Source organism: Truncatella angustata (assembly GCF_020726525.1).
Source record: "Truncatella angustata strain MPI-SDFR-AT-0073 chromosome Unknown BKA67scaffold_2, whole genome shotgun sequence".
Lineage (NCBI taxonomy): Eukaryota > Fungi > Ascomycota > Sordariomycetes > Amphisphaeriales > Sporocadaceae > Truncatella > Truncatella angustata.
In genome coordinates this window covers 2,028,975-2,047,024 of record NW_025763382.1, presented here as the reverse complement: position 1 = coordinate 2,047,024, position 18,050 = coordinate 2,028,975, and the positions used below count along the sequence as shown (strand labels likewise).

Here is an 18,050-nt window from a genome sequence, read left to right as displayed (position 1 = left end):
GAGGCTGACTTCAAGGCTGCCTGGCTTATTATGTCGTTACACAGTAGACCTCTCCGCAGCCCCTTTCAGCGGTGCTATATTGATTTCGGGTTGACGCGAACAACACGCCCTATTCGTTCTGTGTGAAACGGTCGAGCTCCGACTCCAAAATAAGCCACGGCAAACTGAACACTACTTATGTGCCCCTCTCTCAGCGAAAGAAGAGTCGGCCCTGCTCTGAACCTCCGCTCGCATGTCCATCGCATGTGCGATAGTGTCTTGTAGCTGATCACCTGCAACCATTACACAGTACAGATTATTACCAAGTAGACAGCGTTGGAACGGCGATAGTGGGGTAAGTATGATGTCATGTGGGATACCCGGAACGACGTCCGCTGCAGATATCTGCGGGTATTCGGCATTAGACTACCCAAATCAGCCATGTTTGTCCAAAAAGAGGAGGAATTGATCGAGTCTACGCGGTTTACATGCAGAAACATGTATCCGGTCCAGCAGACAATGGCAAGTCAGGGTTTCGAACGCCAAACACCCTTGCCCGCTCAAGAGTTATACTCGTGCAAACATTACGGCTGTCGACCTTCACGGCGGCAGGGTGCAAGATCTGTGCAAGTTGGATTATAAGCTTCATGATGGGCATTCTCGCAAAGTGTTATCTTCAAAAATATGTTCGAGTCCGTGATGCTATGCAAAGTCTTGTGACACGCCTTCTTTGTTGCTAGGGCTGATGCACTAAATGCTCAGAAGAGAATATCCTCATCGAGAATGACTGCACGCCTCTTCCATGCCGTGGAAGGGGATCTATCGAATGTGTTGTTCCACTCCTTCAACTGTATATACAGCTCCTGCACCATCGCTACCGGGCTCCAGGCTGGCACAGCTGTACCCTGCCCTGATTGTGTCGATGCGGCTGATAGCTTGGGCGGGCCCTTCACCGAAATCATTGACCCGTCACTGCACCATGTTTTCTGAATATCACTCTCCATATGCTTAGAAAAGTTGTTGATGTGTTCGTTCCTGTCCAAAGCCGGGTCGATGTAATAATATTGCATTTCCTCGAAGAGACGCTGCGAGTCAACCTGCAATGTGTCTTGGCCGGTCGCAGCCAGATGTAATACAGAAGACAGGTATTCGTCCGCTGAGCGTGTAAAGTCCGTAAAGGAGTCAATTTCCTTGTTCAAGCCTCTGCCCACCTGGGACATGGAATTCCGTGGCAGACAGAGGTACGCTATGAGTGATGGCCCGAACAAATTAAGCAGCCGGATTAGTTGTGTAAGTGTCTGTAGGTACTCGGCTCTGACACTTGCTGTGGTCAAGTCGCTGAGATGATTGATGGCAGCTGACACAAATTTGAGCAGAGCCAATAAGTCACCCATACTCTCTTCACCAATCTCTCGGTGAATGCACCGCTTACTTGATTCTTCAGCCCCAACAAGACCATCCAGAAGTTCTTCAATAGACTCAACATAAGTGCTGAGAAGTAGCCATGCATCAGGCATTCTGACTGAAGTTCTCACAATAGCAGGCAACAACCGACCAAGCATGAATGAAAAGACATGCTGGTTTTCCATGCCCTCCCGCAAGATTGCTCGCTCTTGCTCGACCTTGCCATTTGTCATGGCCAATTTAAAATTGGAATAGAGGAAATAGAACAGAGTGGAAACTGATCGAGTATCTCCGTCCTCAAGTTTGAGACCATAAGATAAGATCTGTGCTGTTTGTAGGCGCGGGTCTTGAGATGAGGGAGAATACTCGTTGCTGATCTGATAGAAGAAATTGTCGACCGGGCAGAAATCGTGCTTCTTGATGAGAGGGATGATCACCCGCACGAACTGCATATATGGGGCATGTGCAATAGGATCGTGGTGGACCAACGACTTCAAATCGGCCTTGATCTGCTCCATTGCGGTCCTGAGAGCTTTCGAAAACTCCTGTTGCAGCTGCTGTCTCTGACTGGCCACTGCGAAGCGTAGCGCTCTTCTCATGAGAAACAACATCCCTAATATATGTAAGCTGCGTTGCGTTGTCAACTTTTTGGTTTGCACGTACGATCAAATAAGTCCCGGTTAGTCCCGTAATCTGGACGATTCTGGGGCACTTCAGCGTAATCAAAGCAGATATCGCCTTGCTTTTTCAGTGCTTCTGCAAACTTATACTCGTAAGCCAAAGCGTGATAGGGTTTGGTAATAGCACATATAAAAAGCTCCAAAGGAGTAGTGTTGATGCTCTGCTTCGTGTTAGCCATGTATTTCTCATGCTCTCGTACTGACTTACGGTGAAATCCATGATATCACTATCAATAAGGATCGCGACGAAAAGACAGAGGTATCGCCTAGCGTTACACGAGAGTTTGACTGGCAGACCTTGGAACAAGCCATATTTCCCAGTAGTGAAGAAAGAAGATAAACGCTGGCGCTTTTGGTTAGTATAGGGTATTAAGCGATATACTGGTTGACTAACTGTAACACCATGCCGAAGAAACAAGGCTCCCAAGCGGCCTGCAACTACGACGGTCCGTTCTGTATATACCGCCTCGTCATCGATCAGGCTTGATCGATTTTGTTCCAAGTTGATGAGTAGACTCCGGGCCATGGCGAAGAAGGGAACTGAAACATGACGATCGAGGACCTGATCGCTGATTAGCGGGCTGCAGAAATACCGAACACGAAAAGCATACCAAAATCGCATCTTCTCCATGCCAAGCATTACGGGAGTCCATGGCGTTGTGCTCATCGAGAAATTTGTGGATCAGCTCGATATAGTGATCAATAATTTCAACAGCGACGCCTTGAGTGCTCCAGTCAAAGTCCGGAGGCGTTAAAGTGAAGCGTGTGAAAACTTCATGAAGTTGGTCTTGAACATATTAGCGACCTTCGGAACAAGCGGGGACTTCTCTTACATGTGTTTAGAACAGATGATGCAGCAGCAAGTGATTTGGTATGGCGCATCACATCGAGATTACCCCTCAGCGAGAAATGCAAGACGTCGGTAGCGGCGTGCTTGTTCATGTTGATGACCCGTTTCATCAGTTCTGGACTGACTTCGCCCGAGGCATCTTTCGACATCCTTAGAAACTGTTGCTGAATGTCCGATTCCACTGACGAATACTGGTCAAGAACTTGCTTGAAAACATTGCTCTGCCAATCCGCAAACGGCTTATACGCGGCCCTGTCTTCTCCAACTGAGACGACAAAACGTGCCAGTTGATTCCATGCCCTCAAGTTGATAAGACAGGCCTCCTTGTGAGAGCTGCCAGGTATAACAAGCTTCTCAAGCGTCTGTACGCTTGGGCGCAAAGCTTGTGGCGAGCACCAGAACAAAGTACAGAGAAGGTCGTGATGATTTCTCAACGATGCGAGCTCGTTCTCGTGAACATCTCTCTCCTTGAGATATTGGCGGTCATGGTTTGGAATAACCCGGGCGATCAAATTTTTGACGTCTTTGATTAAACCAAATTTCCTGAGTCGTTGAATTGATAGTGCAAGGAGTTTGAGAAATATGTGGAAACATCGATCTTCAGTCTGAATTGCTAGTGATGGTGCGCCAGCTAGATCCTCGAGAAATCGTGCCGACCTATAAGCTTCCTCGTTCCGCAGGTGCGACAGATTTTGAGAAGCAAAGAAGTCGAATATAGTGCCGACTATACTGCTGCATTTTCGCCATCCCCACTGCTCTACAAGGTAGTGGCAACGACCAACCAGTGCACGACAGTAGTCGTTGAAGCTTGGTAATTGTCGTTGGTTCGTCCTGTACATCTCAAAAACCCGGGTTAATAGCTTTTGCGGTAAAGCCCAGCCCTCCAGAGGTATTGTGTGTCGTAACCCAGAAACGATAACTCCGGCATTGTCAAACTCGCCCAAGGGCAGAATGGAGAAGAAAGTATGCCACAAACCTTCGAAAACCTGTGCGTTCACGATAAGAGAAATGCTTTGCTCAAGTAACACAGAGCAAGTCACATCCCAGAATCCCGAGCGGGGAATCCGCGACTCTTGAAGGATTCTGATTGCAGCTACCCAGCCTACGACCACGTAATTGTCTTGTTTGATCCCGTGGACCCTCACGACGGGGTTTCGGAGCTCGTGTGACAGGTTCGTGGTCCTTCCCAGCTCCGGTCGCAATAAAGCTTGTATCATTTGTTTGGCAGTTTTCTTCAGAAGCTCTTCAGCCTGAAGTGATTCTGAGGGCACTAATTTGCTACAGATGCGCAAAGTCTGCAACACGACCAACATACATCGTGTTAGCACTTCAATGATTTGCCGTATATCATGGCTATGCTCTGTGGTAGATGGCTCTAGCCGTTCTAAAAAGCCCGAGACTACCTCAAGAACGCGGTCAACGAAAGGACGCGCGCTCTCAATATTAGGCAGGCTGATGACTTCTTGTAGGTAGTTGACAGTGAAGTCCGCGGCTTGAACCACCGTCACCAGTGCAGGAGCATCCGCATCAATAGAGTTAACATGATTTTGCATCTTGTCCGCTATCCAGTCGAAGAGAACACCAAACTCGGAGGATGTCTGTGCGTCCCATTTACCCCAGTTTAAAGGCTGGCCATCCAGTACCAATGTTGACTGGCAACGGAACTGTAATAATCCATCCAAGTATCTGTCGTCGAATGCCTTCGTGATCCTCCCTTGTCCTATGAGAGTGTTGTCATGGAAAAAGACACCATCATCGAGAGGAAATACCTCAAAATGTTGGGTGTAGTTAGTGCCATATGGGCCTAAGCCCATTAACTTCTGGTCATTGCCTCCCGGAATATGTACAGATTCGGGCACTGAAATATGCTCCTCCGGAAGCGGGTCATTCGCGTGTGTATACTGTGGTGCTGCTGTGTCGATATGTCTTGGTCGTAGCAGCTTCCTTGGTCGTGCACGTCGCCTATTCGAAGTCGCTTGACTGGTTCCGGTGGCACCTGGAACCATCGCTGCTGGTGGAGGCAGTCCAGCCTTTGGCACTTGACCCCGAAAGATTTGCTCCAATTGAGTATCGAGGTCCGAAGCCGGAAGCCTCCGTGACGTGCGGTAAATAGCATCAAGTGCTTTCTTTCGAATGTGGAAAGCCTGCCGGTTGACTTCCTCATTTCCCACTGCCTCCAACTGCGCGGGCCTTAGCGGTGTGTTTCGTGTTCTCGAGCGACCCAGAAGGCGCCCCATCGGTGGGAGTGCTGCCGGCTCTGTTCCTTCAGGTCGAATGCTCGTTGCTGCTTCAAGGCTGGTTGGCCCGGTATCGACGAAGTTGTCAATGCGCGCTTGTTTCACTAGTTTTCGAGAATTACAGAAGCGACTGACGGGCATAGACTTCGGTTTCGATACAGCTTTGCTTTTGCGGCTTTGTGGCAGAAGATTATTTGACAGCGGTTGGAGAGGTAAAGCATTGGCCGTATACAGCGCGGGCGCTGTAGAAGGTAACCGTGAAGGGATCTTGCCATTCCTCCAGTTCTGGAGCACACCGAGGGCGTCAATGTTGTCCTGGCGAGACCCGAGACTGATGTGCTTGCTGGTAGGACTTGATCTCCCTTTGTCAAATCGCCTGCTAGCTGCACGAGCTGCCACACGGATAAAGCGAGGTGCAGTGGTTTCAACAACATCAAGAATACTCAGTCGTGGCGGTACGTTTTTCCTGGCCACCGGGCGTTGGCGTTGTACCTGCGGTCCTGGGACGATTACTGCTGGTTTGTTTTTTATTCTCGAGGCACCGCTCTTAGAACGGTCAAGTAATCCTGTGATCCTCTGCTGTCTCTTACGCACACTTAGCCGACCGTCAAAGGTCTTTTGCGTCTTTAAACGTTTGACAGCTGGACGGGATCCTCTGTCTATACTTGCTCTTTTCCTCCCGGGCAGCATATGATCGACATGGTCTTCTTCAATCACAGAACCTGCATCGTCTTCAAAAATAGGAAACTCAGTGGTTTCCAAAATGTCGGGAAAATCATTATTTCGTAAATTCGTATCTTCATCATCTGAGTCATCGAAATTGATAGGCACATCATTGATGAATTTAGGAGACGCCACTCGCCGTTGGGCAACTCCCTTTCGGCGGAGTCTTTCTGGCGAGCGCTCAGGACTGCGGCGGGCGGGTTTGCGGAGCTTGTCGTGCGAAATTTGCTGATCTAGCCGTATCCACGAGGCTGGCAGCACGCCTTTGATCCGCCGTTGCATTGCCATTTCAGGGTCAGGACTACGACTAGGAGCATGACCGTGGCTGAGCTCCTCGCCATCGCTCTGAGCTGCTGCTTCATCTTCTGGTTCCACATCCGACAGATTGGTGAGATCTATGGTTGTTGCTGTTTGGCGATGTGCGGGCGCGGGCGTTGAATCTCGAGAAGCGTCTGTACTACTAGGCTTGGGTGTCAGGGACTCAACCAGAAACCTGCCTTTCATCGCCTTTGTAGCTGGTGTTTTGGCGGAAAAGGCAGGGCTTGTCTGCGGCGGCGAAGGAGGAATATCGAATATTCCCAAGGGCCTAGCCGAAGGAGAGCTGTAGTTGTCGACATGGCTAGCTTTCTGCAGTTTTAGGGCTTTTCGTTTTGATGACTGTTCAGGGGAGCCTGTTCGTTTGCCATACGTCCTTGGCCTACCAGTCATCCGCTTCTTGAAGAGGTCACCTAAAGCGGGTAGCTCCTCGTCGATTTGTGAACTGTTTGGTGGCTCCTGAGAAACTGGGCGTCGGCGTGGTGAGGGCGATGGTCTTGGGGGGGAAGAAAGAGCTAATTCATCGCGGTCGTCGTCGAAAAGGTCTCGCTGCGGCATCTCCTGGGAATCACCAGTAGCATCCTCTTGCAACGCCCCGGTGATTGACTGACTGTCTTCCTCATAATCTTGCTCCTGAGAATCATCCTCCTGCGGGCGTCGCCTTTCATCTACTGCTGGTAGTCTCACAGGCCGAACACCATGCGACTTGAACATAGTGCTGTATTGAGCATTCTCCAGGAGATATGGGTGTTCTTGTATAGGCTTTCGTGGTCGTAAGGAGCGGCCAAAGCTAGTAGACGCCGGTCGCGCATCTGCTTGGTCGTCTTCCACCGTAGTGCTTGGCGGCATATGTTGTGAGGCACTCTCCGATACAGGGTCCAACTGAGGAAGTAAATCTCGATGTTCAACTGGTGATACATGTTCCGTGGTGTCTCCAGGTACATATTCTGGCCGAGCAGAGACAATCGGATGCTCGTCTTCAGCAATGTTTGTTTTACTGCTCGTGGCAGGAGTTATTGTTTCATCGTCGGTGAAGTCAGGCGTGGAACAGAAGGAAAGTGGTGAGGATACTGGCTCCTGTTGTGTTGACCTCGTGGGGATGTGTATTTCGATCCTCCTTTGTCCTGGCAATGCCTCGTTTCCTGGCGAGTTTGATGGCACTGACGACGGCGGAATGTCCCAAACTGAGGCATCCTGAGAGGCTGCAGCCTCAGCTGGAGGCTTTGTCACGGCATCTGGTGGAATAGGTGGTGGTGGCTGGACCTGCTGAGATTGCTCACTATCGTAGAGACTCTCTTCGTCCGAGTCGGGAACCTCCCCAAGTTCCCTCCATTTCGCCATTGAGCCTGAAATGCATAGCTCCTCGGATCGTTGTCAGAGAAAGGTCCTAGTCATTGTTGGTGGTGTAGCGAGTGTGAATGCGGATTTCTTAAGCAAGGCAGACGCGTCGTTTGTCCTGGGGGACGCGTTCCAGGGTAGGTGGGCGTAAAGTGCTGCCCACACGAAGTTGAAGGTTCTACAGGGCAGACAGGGTAATCCGTACTGAGGCGGCTGCCCCACAATCGCCGCCGATGACCAAGTTCCAGCGCTCAAACGCCCAATCTAACGGCACTGATCCAATCCCCTCCTGGTATCGAGTAAAGTTCAGCTCATCATCCCCAGACTTGGCCATAACTCAAGGGGCCAGTGACGTGGTCCTTCTTCAAGCAGAGCAGCCGTCGCTTTCCATAACACGTCAACGTCAAGATCGAATTTGCCACTATGAGTTTCATGCGAAGCGCTATTCCGGTGGTCCTGGCGGTAGGACTGGGCGTCTTCAACGCACAATATGTCTTCAAGCCCGCGCTCGAAGACGAGGCCAAGAGAAGAGATCAGTGAGTACAAGATGATGATATGGTTACGTTTAACAATCTACTGAATCAAATGCAGACATGCTGTAGAAAAGGGTACAGCCCAGCATGCTGCCGCCGTTGCAAAGGCCGCGGAAGCGCAGGCACCTGTGGCAAAATCATGATAGGCGCAGGCGGCAAATCTGTCAAGGATAATCAACCATACGGGCCCCTCGCTCAAAACGGTCCAGTTTATGCAAATCCATCAGGTCTGGTTAGAGGAATCAAACCAAAATCTGCATGAAGCCTTGATCACTTTCATTGCTTGTGGTGTGGTAGTTGGAACTGGTTGCTAATCAAGGCGACCGCCGCCTTCTGTGCCAAATAGTGCGCAGATAAAGTTTGCGGATAGTCTCAACATTTGACGTTCCCGTACCGCGATCGGTCGTCTAGCAGGCGCAATGAACCCTGGTACCTGTGCCAGATGTCATACATGTACTCTTCCTAGGTTCGTCATGATCTTAGATATGATGGGCGGTGAACTTGGTTATTGCTACAAGGGGCATGCGTCGTCATGATACAGAACTCAATGTGCAGAGGTTGATGCGTTGATAATTAGCAGCGCGGTCAAGAATACATTAATAACCAACGATATGCTTTTGGTTGTGCTCTCCAGCTCTCATATCCCATGCTCCTTGTCTCGCCCAATATACTAGTTGACTATACCTAAAAGTCCTCGATTTCACTAGTGTCCAGAAATTTATTCTTGGGTATCGTTCTCGCCGATATCGTATCTCATAATACTGTATTCATATGCAATCCTTGACCAGACTCCAGCATTTCCTCATTCCGGTCCCCATAGACTCTCCCTCCACATCTTTAGTCCACCTCGTTCTCTTTCCAATACCATCATCCGTTGGCACATGGACCTCGTCCTCCAACGTAAAAAGGTAGACATGCATCGTCAATTTGATATGCGAGAATAACCATGGGACACTGCCGAGCTCTTTAACAGGTTTGGTCTGCTTGCACCAGTCTTTTCCAACCAATGTCTGCACAAACTCAACTGCCTCAGCCTTCCTGGCTTTAGTATTAGTACTATCGGGATCTGGTAACATGTGCGAAGGAAGCTCCCACAAGCCTGCCAGCAGTCCCTTTTCAGGTCGCTTCTGTATCAGATATTGCCCGTCACTCTTTCTTTGAATAGCACAAACCACCGTCTCCTCCTCCCGGACGGCCTTCTTGACCGTCTTGATAGGAAACTTCCGAGCATGATTACTTATTTTTTCGAAGGTTGCTGCATCAGGCCGTTCCGACGATAAGGTTTCTGTCTTCGGTTTCGTCGTGCTGGTTTGACTATGTTGTGTGAAGAAAAATGATTGCAAAGATGCTTGCTTCTTAGACCCCTTGGCTGCGGTCACACCCTTGCTCTTGCTCGAGGCTTTAGTAGCCGTCTCCGAGCCGCCATTGTCCAAGTCCGCGTACTCCTCGAATGGGTTACAGAAGGCACAAGCGTCTTCGATATCAGCTATGCTCTGTACTTTTTTGCCTGGACGTTCCCTGGTAGCATGCTGCAAGCCCTCTGCATAGGCACGACAGGTCGTTGTAATCGGACAAGCCGCGCAGTTGGGCTTTGGCGTGCACACGGTGCTTCCCAATTCCATAAGAGCCTGACCCCAGCGCCCAGGTCTGTCGCTTGCTTCTGTTTGTTCCTGCACCTCTCCTCTGCGGCCCTCGCTTAACATTGCGTTGCCATCGCCATCCCTGGCGACTGCATTTACCAGCGCCTGGGCAGCCATCCACAACAAGCCGATCGTCGCCTTGTCTGTCTTTACATCCCCAAGAACACCAAGCTGTCTGCTGAGCACCCTCAGCACATTGCCATCCACCATGGCGCTCGCCTTTCCAAATACGATCGCAGTAATCGCACCCGCCGTGTACCGCCCCACGCCAGGCACCTTCTTCTCCAACTCGATCACATCATCCGGCAGCAGTCCATTCATGATCGCATCCCCGCAGACCAACTTCGCGGCCTCGTGAATCCGCGTAGCACGACTGTAGTAACCCAGACCCCTCCACATGGCCAAGACGTCGTCCGGGCTGGCGGCGGCCAGATCGTGAATGGTGGGCCATTTCGCCATCCAGCGGTTCCAGTAGTCGATGACCACCGCAACGCGGGTCTGCTGGAGCATGATCTCCGAGATCCAGACCTCGTAGGCGCGGCGCTCGTGTTGGCTGCGCAGCTCTGCCGAGTCGAGGATTGATTTCGGGTCGATCCAGTCTTTGCGCCATGGCATGCCTCGGGCGGTAGATGTGTCGTCGAACCATTTCAGAAGCGCAGAGCGACTGGGTCTCCTATCCAATAGCAGCGGGCGGTGGTAAGAAGTGTTGTGGTGTCTTTGAGGAAGGGTGCATGGTTCCGGTGGTGCTGCTGAATTCGCTGCTGCGCTACCAAAAAGATGAGAACAGAACTCTGATGAGCCATGGTTACGCTTAGGGACTGAACGGGAAGTTTTCTGCCTCTTCACGGGTTTATGTTCCTCGGGTTCGCTAGCTTCGCTCTCGAACGCGTCGGAGTCCGCTGGTGAAGGCCTCTTATTTCGGCTCGATGCGTTCAGCTTCGGTGCCTTCCCTTGCTCATTGGGTGGCACTAATGGGTTTGATATGCCAGCAACGTCCCTTGACGAGCTCACAAGCCTTGTGGAGCGTCGCATGATAGTATACTTTGTCCGATTCGACACATGAAATTCCAGGGCCACGACTGGAAAATAAGTATAGCTCGACGCGTCATCACGTGACATTGATTCGTTAAATGTAAAATAAGCGACAACAAAAATAGAGAGCTTTTCTTTTCTTTTTACCACAGCACTAACTCCATTGTAACTGCCTGTTTCCCCCTCTTTTCTCCTTTGTCTCTCCCTTTTTCCTTGAGCCAGTTCAAACATAGTATCATCTAATGTGGCAACGAATATATACCCTGAGATTACCATCGTTCTATTGACGGTAGGCCTACTGTTTTTGAATGACACATCTAAGGCTATAGATTTCACCAAAATGCCCCCCTGTTTAGCCCTCTTCAGATAAGACTCGAATAATTTTGCTATACTACTCGGAGAGATGTTGGGTTTGCAGTCGTCTCGAAGACTAATGCGATGGTCCACTAATTCCTACCAAAAAAAAGTGAGCCGAGTTCCGCTACCTCAGTTCATTCCATTTTTCTTGAAGTGAACTTCCCAAGATTCTTCCCTGATTCATAAGTTCTTGCTTGTATTCAGCGATGTCGTCTTCAAGTTTCCAATATGTGCGTTCTTGTCGTGGAGGACACCCTGATGTCTTTCACGTATCCTCTGTCGCTAGTCCTCACTTCCGTCCCGTTCATGCTCTAACATCATATTTCGCTTCTGAAGTTCCTGCAGCTGAATGCTCTTGATACTACAATCGTTGAAATGCTTCTGATGTGTTTCAACGGCTGCCTGATGCAACGATGCAACGATGCAACGATGCAACGATGCAACGTGATCAAAGTCAGAGTCATTCTTTGCTGTGAGCCCACGTACGGGTTTTTCCAACTTGGAGACGTTTGCGTCTTCTGCCTTGTTGAGCCTTTCTTTCAACTGTAGTATTCGTTGCTCCCTCATCGCTCCTGTCGTTGCTAGCTATCGTTGATGAGCCTCGTGAGACTTTGTCTCATTTTGGTAGTATCTCTCCTATTCGTGTTGCCTCTTCTTCAAACTAGTGATTTCACACTGCACCTTTTTGATAGTAGCTTTGAACTCAGATTCACGAGAACTCGCTGCTTCACTAGCAAGCTTCAACTTCAGGTCTTTGCCAATCATCTCTTTTCCTTGTTGCTCGATTACCTCGTTCTTCCTGGGGAGTCCTTCTTTCAGTTCGTCGAGCATCAAGTTGGGTTTCTGCTCTACTCTTTAAGAAATCACTACTCGGTCCTTAAACTTGCTGAGTTGCTCAGCGGTAGTCGTACGATGCTGGGACTGGGCTACCTCTAAGGCTTCTCAACATTGCTTCTCGCTGCAATAACGTTGTAGAAGCACTATACCTACAGCCTTCTGCTTGTATGTCATGACAGAACCACCCTCGGGTTCATAAGTCAACTTTGGTCAGGAACTGGTCCAACGGCATTACCATTCCGTGCCCTAGATTGACGTTCGTAGCGCCGAGTTGCTTCTGGCCGAGGACTGCCAAGTCGACAAGCCTGTGATAGGGGGGCAAAGGCAGGTCGCTCAACTCATCAGAGGTGTCAGCGCTACGGCCAGCGAAAACACCATTCAGGCTGGAAGGGATAGTGAGCCAAGGCATTTTACAAGACTGCTTGATGCGCGATGTCATAAATTAGCGGAGAAGAAAATCAAGTCAGATATGGCCAACTGAATATGATGAACGATCTGTTCTGGTGACCTCTGCTGAGCCAGTTGAACTGTTTGCGTCTCGCCAAGCCAGCATGGCTGCGGTGGGTGCCAAACCCGAGGCAATCCAGAGCTTGTTGCAGTATGAGGGCTAAACTGTTTTTTGTAGAAACCTTAACAGATAATTGAGATGCAATTCTGCTCATATACTAGTATCATGCATAAGCTCGAGTTACGTGCGACAAACTCCAAATGGAGCCGGGCACTCAAGAGAGCTTGACCGGCCTCCCATGTTCATCGTCGCCAGAGATAATTTACCAAAGCAATGCCTGTACGTTACGTGTGATTAGATTAGATAGGCCATCTCCCAATATGAGAGGTGCGCTGGATGCCTGACGAGGGCCGACCACCGGCAACGAGTTGTAAGCTGGTAGACATGCAACTACTCCGGAAGAGGCGCTGTAAAGGGACATCAAGACTCGGCCCTCGGGGGAGGATTTCTATGTTGTAGCCGACTGCTGATCGTACGTTCAGAAAAGGGAGCCATCCTCCTGTGCTGATCTAAGAAGTTCAGGCAGGCAGGTATGTATGTTTGTATGTATGTAGACAAGGCATGTACATGGAGCACTGGATCCGCACAGAGCAGTAGGTGTGAAGTGGAGGTGGGTTGATTCCCCGGTCCCCATGGCTGTCCCCTTTTGCAAATGCACGAATGCTTAGTAGGCGTGATGTGATGTCAGTCTGTCTTGGGTCTTCGGGTCGAATTGGAATCGGAGACTGAGCTGAAATGATTATTAGTGCCTCAGGCCGCCAACTGGGGCCCCCCCGAAAGGTCAGAATTGGAGCTCGATCCATTCCGAGCTCAGAGAAATGGCCTGACACATCGTGCCAAAAAAACGCAACCAAATCCCGACGATTCAATTTGTACGACATCACCCAACCCGTCTTATCCACGACACAATCAATTGCAACCGCCCAAGTCGCCCTCCAACTCGCCTTCATCCCAATTGGACCCATCTCCACTCCTTCCGCCTCTCCGGATCACAGACAAAATGATGCGAACTTCGCTCCTGCGCGCCACCCGAGCTGCTGCTCCTTCAGCACGCCTCGCCATGGTCCAGCGGGCCGCCGCCTCGACACACGCCATCTCGAATCCTACTCTGGCCAACATTGAGAAGCGATGGGAGGGCCTGCCTCAGCAGGAGCAAGCCGAGCTCTGGATGGCTCTCCGAGACCGCATGAAGGAGAACTGGGCCGATCTTACCGTCAACGAGAAGAAGGCTGGTACGTGACAATTTCCGCTATCAATTGGGACGAGAGACGCCCGTCGAGCCCGTCAATTGCACTTGCCATACAGCGAAATGGCTCCTTCGAGCTTGCATCCGGCCCGCAATCGGGCTGCTTGCAACTTCCAGATGTGTCTCTGCTATATGCCTCGGATAATCATGAGAAAACGTACGCGTGAGGGCAATACACTAACATGTCGACTCAACAGCCTACTGGATTGCTTTCGGTGCTCACGGTCCCCGTGCCCAGCCACCGGCCGATGAGGGCCGCAAGGTCGCCCTTTACGTTGCCATCGGTGTTGGTGTTTCTTTCGCCCTCTTCGCTACCATGCGCATGTTCGCCAAGCCTCCTCCTTCCACCATGACCAAGGAGTACCAAGAGGCCACCAACGAGTTCGTCAAGGTACGCTCTCCCTCCCATGGCGGTACGTTACCGGAGAGAGCACATACTGACACGAGCCACAGAACCAACGCGCAGAGCCTCTCACCGGTATCTCATCCCCTGGCTACTCGGGCAAGGGTATGGTTCAGTCGCCCCCCAAGCACTAAGCGTGCTACCGCTGCTGCATCGACAGCTACTACTCTACTAATGATGACTCGTCGATACCGATAAAAATCAATATACCAATCTATCTCATTTTCCCTTTGTCATTAGAAAGGAGCAAGCTCGAGAAGCAAGGCAGGGTCGGGGGGCGCGATACAGCGGTCCAGTGTACAAAAGCAATCCAACTGAAAGAAGATTACTAGAGTGGCCGGGCTGCCTGATTTGGCTATCTGATAACTATGAGCAAAATTATTGGAGAAGAGCGATGCAGCTGAATGACTGCCCCGTCCTAACAAACACCAGATAGCGTCATGGCGATCGGGGACGTTGTACATATGTACCAGTGGAAATTTTATATTGTTCAGAAAACCCAATGGCCCAGTCACTATACGTGAGCTCCGCTGTCCCACCCATTTATGGTCACGACCACGAGGAGGCTGTTGGCTTCGCTCAGGCTTGAGGTTTCCTAGGTCGGCCGTATCATAAATCCATCAGTACAGAGCATGCGGGCGATATCCAGCCGAGGTCATAGCGCTGTTAGAAGCAGCCCGATAATTCTAACCTAGGTAAGATCGATCACCAAGTCCTCCAAGCTGCTCTTGAAGGAGCTCCAGCATAACAGATATCGGAGGCATGCGATCAATGTTCATAACCGTCATATTCAATATCGTCTTCAGGTATTACGCCTCTTCGGGTTTCATACTATATACAGCCATCGACATCCGTCATAATTCGTACCATGCCACCAGTCCAAACAAGCAGCCCCGAAACGCCTCTGTTGCATGATGCCATTAGTCGATGCTACCTTGCCATCCCAAAACTTCCATGTGCACCGCTCATTATTGCCCAGATCGCTACGCACCACTCTCGCCCGCCTGGCGGTACTGCTCAAAAGTCGTGCTGCTGAGAACTTCCCTGCCATTAGCTTCTTCGCCAGGTAGATGCCCATCCTCGTCCTTGATGCGTCTCTCGACTTCGAATCTCCCGTCCTTGCCCCAGTAGCCGACTTTATCGGTGCCTTCAACCGCAGCCTTGGTGACCAGAACATATGGCATAGGCGCATCGAACATAGCTTCGGCTAGCACACGCTCCATCTCCATCTTGAGACCACGAGCGCCTGTTCGTGATTTCTCAGCTCGTGCAGCTACCGAGCGCAGCGCCTTCTCCGTGAAGAATAGTTTGGAAGGATATGTCTCAAAGAGGGCCGTGTACTGTGCGACCAGACTGTTTCTCGGCTCCGTCAGGATGCGCATCAGGTCGTCTTGAGACAACGGTGCTAGAGCGATAATATTGTGAAGTCGGCCAATCAGCTCGGGAATGAAGCCGAAACCCTGGAGATCTTCAGGTGTTGTCAGGTCCAAAGCCGTCAGAGCTGAAGCATCTTCCGCATTTGGCGACCGGTGTGGAAGGTGCTTGAATAAATCCAAAGGCAGGTCTGGATGGTTCTTGGAATCATTCGAGCGACTGCGTAACTCGGAGCCAAAACCCATGGATGGCTTAGCGACCCTGTTCATGATAACTTTGTCGAGTCCGACAAAGGCACCACAAAAGACAAATAATATATTCGATGTATCGATCGTGTATTGATCGACCTTGCCCGACTGTGGAGGCTGAGCTTGAGGACCGGAGCTGGATGAAGTCGATCCAGGTCCACTGTAATTTGTCGTTATAGGACTTGCAGAGCGGGATGACCGGTTGTCTTTGACGTTGACTGTGACCTTGGTCCCCTCTACTAGCTTGAGAAGAGCTTGCTGTACACCTTCTCCACCCACGTCTCGGCCGTTCATCGTTTCGCGCTTCGCAATCTTGTCGAACTCGTCCAAGACCACTATACCGTGCTCACAAGCCTTGATGTCATAATTGGCCTCGATCAGTAAGCGTTCGATGCAAGTCTCGACGTCTTGGCCTATGTAGCCCGCTTGTGTGAAGGAGTTGCAGTCACAAATCGTGAAAGGCACGTTGATCTTCTTGCTCAAAGTTCTGCAGGGTGTGTTAGTATATTCGTACGCAACTCAATGATGCCACACCTGGTTCCTACTCTAGTATATATGTTTTTCCCACTCCGGTTGGCCCCAGCAGGAGCAGGTTGCTCTTGTCGATTTTCACTGGGGGCGGCCGGCTTGTGTCTTCTGGTATGTAGAAGTCGTCCACCTCTTCTCTATGTTGCCATGTTTGGTGGGTATGCAAAGCCGAATCGTCATGTACGGAGAAATCATCGTCTTGGGCCTCGTCAGCGGCATACCTCTGCCGTATGTGATCATGATGTAGCGCACCTTCGACAGGATGTGTCGGATTACTCTCACGCACGAATCTGTCTCTCGCCTCGTTCCTCCTAAGAACCTTCTCTTCGCGCTTGCGCTTTTCTTCCTCTTGGTGATGCCTCCTTCTTATGTTCTGGTAGTGATTGAATATTGCCGCTGATATCGTCTTCTTGGCTCGATCTTGTCCGACGACGTACTCATCTACACGCTTCTTGAGGTCCCGAGGATAAAACCGGGGGACGCCGAATGTGCTCTTGTTGAACATGGGCCCGCGCCCCTCTTCGTCCGGGTCATAGGTATTGGAGAAGCTCGACGACAGGTCTCTGGTACGGCGGGGCGCTGTTCGAACGGCAGACGAGACCGAGAAGGTTCGTCGGCGAGGACCTGACAGTGGGATCGCTGCAGAAGCAACGCGGGGTCGCTTTACTACTGATAACATCTTGACCAGTATGTGAGAGACAAGTTACGAAGCCGCCCCTCTCACAGGGTGGCAGGCTGTTGAAGGAGCTCCCGCGGCGGCGTGGCGGCGCATTCAAGGATAGATAACTAAGCACGTTGGAAGGTCTGGCAAAAACGTATGCACGAAATGCTCATTGAATTATAAGTGCAGATAATGCCATCCGCTGCCACGAAAAGATATGTAGGAGGTAAACACTGCTGGACCGGAGTACGATGGAGAGATGATCGGAAGCCGGGAACAAGCACCGGCTGATTACATACAAGTACGTATGTAACCTTAGTAGTTACTGTTTACTGTAGCAGCAGCAGCAGCAAGCAGTGTAGCTGTAGACATGATCCAGAAAACCGCTCCTCATTCCAGATGCGGGGCAGTACTAGTCCCGTCACGCACACATGCAGGAGCAGCAGCAGCAGCTCTTCTCTGAGACTACATTGCACTGCTTCATCTTGCTGACATTTAATCAGAGACTGCGATTGTTTCCAAGAGCAAAGCCCAAAGCGAGGCTGCGATTTACTCGCATAAGAAATGCTCCTGCTTTGAGTTAGGGTTAGGTTAGTCTAGTCTAGAGGTCAAGAAAGGGCTCCGGCTTGAAACAAGAAAGTATTTAGGTACTTTCTTGGGGCGCTGGAGCAGTGGGCTGCTCCGACTTTTCACTTTTACTTTCGCGGGGTGCACCACACCATGCACTTGGTATTGCACCGTTGATGGTGGGGGAGTTGGTGGGATGAGCCGCTAACATCCGCTAAACGGACGGTTTTTAGTCATTGCTGATCAGTGCTCAAGCTCCCCCCATGGGTTCGTTTTGTGGCCAACTACTGTAGGGATCTACGTGCAGTTCTCTGCTCCGTTGACCTTCAATCCATAACTGGAGCTTGGTGATATGAGCGAATAGTGACACAAGCCGATCCCCTCGATTGCGTGTACCAAGTATGCATATGACAGACAAATAGCCCGCATTTATCCAACCGTAGCTGCAAAAGAGATAGCTGTAAATTGCTTGACCAGGGTCAAAGCGGATAGCTACTGCAGTAGCAGGGATAATTCTCGTTGAATTGGTCGGGCGCTGCAAGTTGTTGCAGCATATGCGCGCCCCCCCGACGTCATAAAGCAAGCGGCAA

General features: G+C 50.7%; 5 protein-coding genes across 5 annotated transcripts; 2 read left to right on the top strand and 3 right to left on the bottom strand.

Moving 5' to 3' along the window:
* Nucleotides 1-737: 737 nt before the first annotated feature.
* BKA67DRAFT_532055 (Mus7/MMS22 family-domain-containing protein) lies at nucleotides 738-7,529 on the bottom strand (the record flags this gene model as incomplete). The annotated part of the gene is made up of 6 exons (XM_046099476.1): nucleotides 738-1,996; nucleotides 2,047-2,224; nucleotides 2,272-2,406; nucleotides 2,458-2,625; nucleotides 2,675-2,850; nucleotides 2,897-7,529. The coding sequence occupies 6 exons, from the start codon at nucleotides 7,527-7,529 to the stop codon at nucleotides 738-740; spliced, it is 6,549 nt and encodes a 2,182-aa protein (XP_045961038.1).
* A 259-nt stretch (nucleotides 7,530-7,788) lies between these two features.
* On the top strand, nucleotides 7,789-8,678 carry BKA67DRAFT_553213 (uncharacterized protein). The gene has a single exon (XM_046101896.1). The coding sequence runs from the start codon at nucleotides 8,082-8,084 to the stop codon at nucleotides 8,319-8,321; it is 240 nt and encodes a 79-aa protein (XP_045961037.1). The 5' UTR covers nucleotides 7,789-8,081; the 3' UTR covers nucleotides 8,322-8,678.
* Nucleotides 8,679-10,741, bottom strand: BKA67DRAFT_553210 (DNA glycosylase). The gene has a single exon (XM_046101895.1). It carries the CDS (start codon nucleotides 10,729-10,731, stop codon nucleotides 8,827-8,829), a length of 1,905 nt encoding a protein of 634 aa, XP_045961036.1. The 5' UTR covers nucleotides 10,732-10,741; the 3' UTR covers nucleotides 8,679-8,826.
* Nucleotides 10,742-13,228: 2,487 nt separating this feature from the next.
* BKA67DRAFT_553207 (cytochrome c oxidase subunit IV family) lies at nucleotides 13,229-14,580 on the top strand. Its single transcript, XM_046101894.1, has 3 exons — nucleotides 13,229-13,665; nucleotides 13,877-14,070; nucleotides 14,133-14,580. Exons 1-3 carry the CDS (start codon nucleotides 13,434-13,436, stop codon nucleotides 14,214-14,216), a joined length of 510 nt encoding a protein of 169 aa, XP_045961035.1. The 5' UTR covers nucleotides 13,229-13,433; the 3' UTR covers nucleotides 14,217-14,580.
* Nucleotides 14,581-14,850: 270 nt separating this feature from the next.
* On the bottom strand, nucleotides 14,851-17,214 carry BKA67DRAFT_553203 (ATP-dependent Clp protease). Its single transcript, XM_046101893.1, has 3 exons — nucleotides 16,485-17,214; nucleotides 16,250-16,430; nucleotides 14,851-16,191 (listed from the first exon to the last, which is right to left on the bottom strand). The coding sequence occupies exons 1-3, from the start codon at nucleotides 16,909-16,911 to the stop codon at nucleotides 15,066-15,068; spliced, it is 1,734 nt and encodes a 577-aa protein (XP_045961034.1). The 5' UTR covers nucleotides 16,912-17,214; the 3' UTR covers nucleotides 14,851-15,065.
* Between the last annotated feature and the right edge of the window lie 836 nt (nucleotides 17,215-18,050).

Excerpts from the sequence above, each read along its gene's own strand:
- BKA67DRAFT_553213 (XM_046101896.1), top strand. The coding sequence starts at position 8,082 with ATGGTTACGTTTAACAATCTACTGAATCAAATGCAGACATGCTGTAGA.
- BKA67DRAFT_553210 (XM_046101895.1), bottom strand. The coding sequence starts at position 10,731 with ATGCGACGCTCCACAAGGCTTGTGAGCTCGTCAAGGGACGTTGCTGGC.
- BKA67DRAFT_553207 (XM_046101894.1), top strand. The coding sequence starts at position 13,434 with ATGATGCGAACTTCGCTCCTGCGCGCCACCCGAGCTGCTGCTCCTTCA. Across the intron at positions 13,666-13,876 it reads CGTCAACGAGAAGAAGGCTG|CCTACTGGATTGCTTTCGGT; the intron begins GTACGTGACAAT and ends TCGACTCAACAG. Across the intron at positions 14,071-14,132 it reads CCACCAACGAGTTCGTCAAG|AACCAACGCGCAGAGCCTCT; the intron begins GTACGCTCTCCC and ends CACGAGCCACAG.
- BKA67DRAFT_553203 (XM_046101893.1), bottom strand. The coding sequence starts at position 16,911 with ATGTTATCAGTAGTAAAGCGACCCCGCGTTGCTTCTGCAGCGATCCCA. Across the intron at positions 16,431-16,484 it reads TCCGACACATCCTGTCGAAG|ACGATGATTTCTCCGTACAT; the intron begins GTGCGCTACATC and ends ACGAGGCCCAAG. Across the intron at positions 16,192-16,249 it reads GGAAAAACATATATACTAGA|AACTTTGAGCAAGAAGATCA; the intron begins GTAGGAACCAGG and ends CACACCCTGCAG.